This window comes from Papilio xuthus, unplaced genomic scaffold, assembly GCF_000836235.2.
Source record: "Papilio xuthus unplaced genomic scaffold, Pxut_1.1 DF827680.1, whole genome shotgun sequence".
NCBI classification, from domain to species: Eukaryota; Metazoa; Arthropoda; class Insecta; order Lepidoptera; family Papilionidae; genus Papilio; species Papilio xuthus.
Window position 1 is genome coordinate 7415135 of NW_013530969.1, and position 2080 is coordinate 7417214.

The 2080-nt window shown below is 67.4% G+C and overlaps 1 protein-coding gene across 1 annotated transcript; it reads left to right on the forward strand.

Moving 5' to 3' along the window:
• LOC106116945 (DNA-binding protein HEXBP-like) lies at positions 1-654 on the forward strand. Its single transcript, XM_013311004.1, has one exon. It carries the CDS (start codon positions 1-3, stop codon positions 652-654), a length of 654 nt encoding a protein of 217 aa, XP_013166458.1.
• Positions 655-2080: the final 1426 nt, after the last annotated feature.

Sequence of the window (2080 nt, forward strand, 5' to 3'; positions counted from 1 at the left end):
ATGTTGGAGGTGGGGGGTGAGGCAGCCCCGGAGAAGGCCGACTCTCTGGCCGCTAGGCTCAGAGAGGTGCTCAGCCCGGAGGTGGTCAGGGTCGCCCGGCCGGTGAAATGTGCCGAAGTGCGTATCACCGGCCTCGACGACTCTGTCACCGCGGCCGAGGTCGTAGAGTCTGTGGCCAGAGAGGGGGGCTGCGCGGCCGACGCTGTAAGATCGGGCAGGCTCACCGTCGGCCCGAGGGGAGATGGCTCACTCTGGCTGAGCGTGCCGGTGGCGGCCGCCAAAAAGGTGACCGACGCCGGCCGCGTGAGGGTCGGCTGGACCTCGGCCAGGGTGGTGCTGCTCGCCTCGCGGCCGACGCGGTGCTTCCGCTGCCTTGAGACGGGGCACATGGGTGCCAAGTGCCCGGGTGAGGTCGACCGCAGCAAGCTCTGCTTTCGCTGCGGGAAGCCAGATCACCGGGCACGGGACTGTGTGGCAGACCCGAACTGCCCCGTCTGCGAGGCGGCGGCCAAACCGGCGGGCCACTTGATCGGCGGCGACGGCTGCGCCACCGCCGGGCAGAGGCCAGCGCCCAAAGGGAGGAGTGCGCCGAAGCGAAGGCCTCGGCGCAAGGCCAAGAAGGCCGGAGCGGAGCGGATGGACACCAGCCCATAAATGGACACCATCCGCTTCCTCCAATGCAACATCAACCACTGCGCCCGGGCGCAGGACCTGCTGGCCCAAACCATGGCGCAGTGGTTGATAAATGTAGTGGTGGTTGCCGACCCGTACGTCATCCCTTCCCGGGATGACTGGGCGGGTGATGTCGGCAACCTGGTGGCCATCTCCGTTCCGGCCCGCGACGGCTCCCCCTCTCTCCGAAAGGTGGCGAGAGGGACGGGAAGCGTGCTCGTGGTCGTCGGGGGAGTGGCTATAGTGGGGGTATATTTCCCCCCCAGCTGGCCCCTCGCCGACTTCGAGCGCGCTCTTGCAGAAGTGCAGGCGCTCACTGCGCGAGTCTCTCACCTCCCCGTGATCGTCGCGGGGGACTTCAACGCCAAAGCAACGGCGTGGGGATCCCCCGCGACGAGCCCGAGGGGGGAAGAGTTGGAGGACTGGGCGGCCGCGTCAGGGTTGATGCTCCTCAACCAAGGAAGAGAGCTCACCTGCGTGCGCCGACAGGGGGGGTCCATCGTGGACCTCTCCTTCGCGTCCCCGGCCTTGGTACCTAACATCTGTGGATGGAAGGTCGAGGTGGATGTGGAGACGTTGTCGGATCATCGTTATATTCGATTCGACCTCTCCACGTCCGCCTCGGCCTCGACGAACGCGCCACGCACCACGGCCGGGGACGGCCCGCGCTGGGTGCTGGGGCGCCTGGACCGCGAACTGGCGAAGGAGGCGGCCATAGTCGCAAGCTGGGCAGCTCACTCTGATCCCGTTGACTCCGCCGTGGACGTGAACGTGGAAGCGGACCGGCTGGGCGAGTTGCTGGCCAACGTCTGCGACTCGTCCATGCCGAGGGCCCGCCCGTTCCGTCCTCGTCGGCGAGTGTACTGGTGGCGCCCCGAGCTGCGCGAGCTGCGGCGAGCGTGTGTGGCGGCGCGCCGCCGGTACACTCGCTGCCGAAGGCGTCGAGTCCGGGATCAGAGGCAGGAGGAGGAGCTGTACCAGGCGTACAGGGCCGACCGCCACGCTCTCCAGGTGGCCATTGCGAAGGCCAAGCAGGGAGCGTGGGAGGAGTGGCTCCAAACTTTGGAGGAGGACCCGTGGGGCAGACCGTACCGAGCGGTGCGGAAGAAGCTCCGACCCTGGGCTCCGCCTATAACAACAACGATGGAGCCACAATTGGCGGAGGCGGTGGTCGGGGCTCTCTTCCCGCAACGGGTAGGGTCTGCCCTGCCGGCAGAGGAGGAGGGAGGGGCGGTCAACGACGAGGTGGAGCCGGTGTCCGAGAAGGAGGTGATGGACGCCGCCGTAAAGCTCCGCCTCAAGAAGACCGCTCCTGGGATGGACGGTGTGCCTGGTCGGGTACTATACCTGGCACTTCCCGAGCTCGGGGGACGGATTAGGGCCCTCTTCACCAGTTGCCTGGTGAAGG

What these genes read in the sequence shown, in the direction of transcription:
- LOC106116945 (XM_013311004.1), top strand. Translation starts at nt 1, where the DNA reads ATGTTGGAGGTGGGGGGTGAGGCAGCCCCGGAGAAGGCCGACTCTCTG.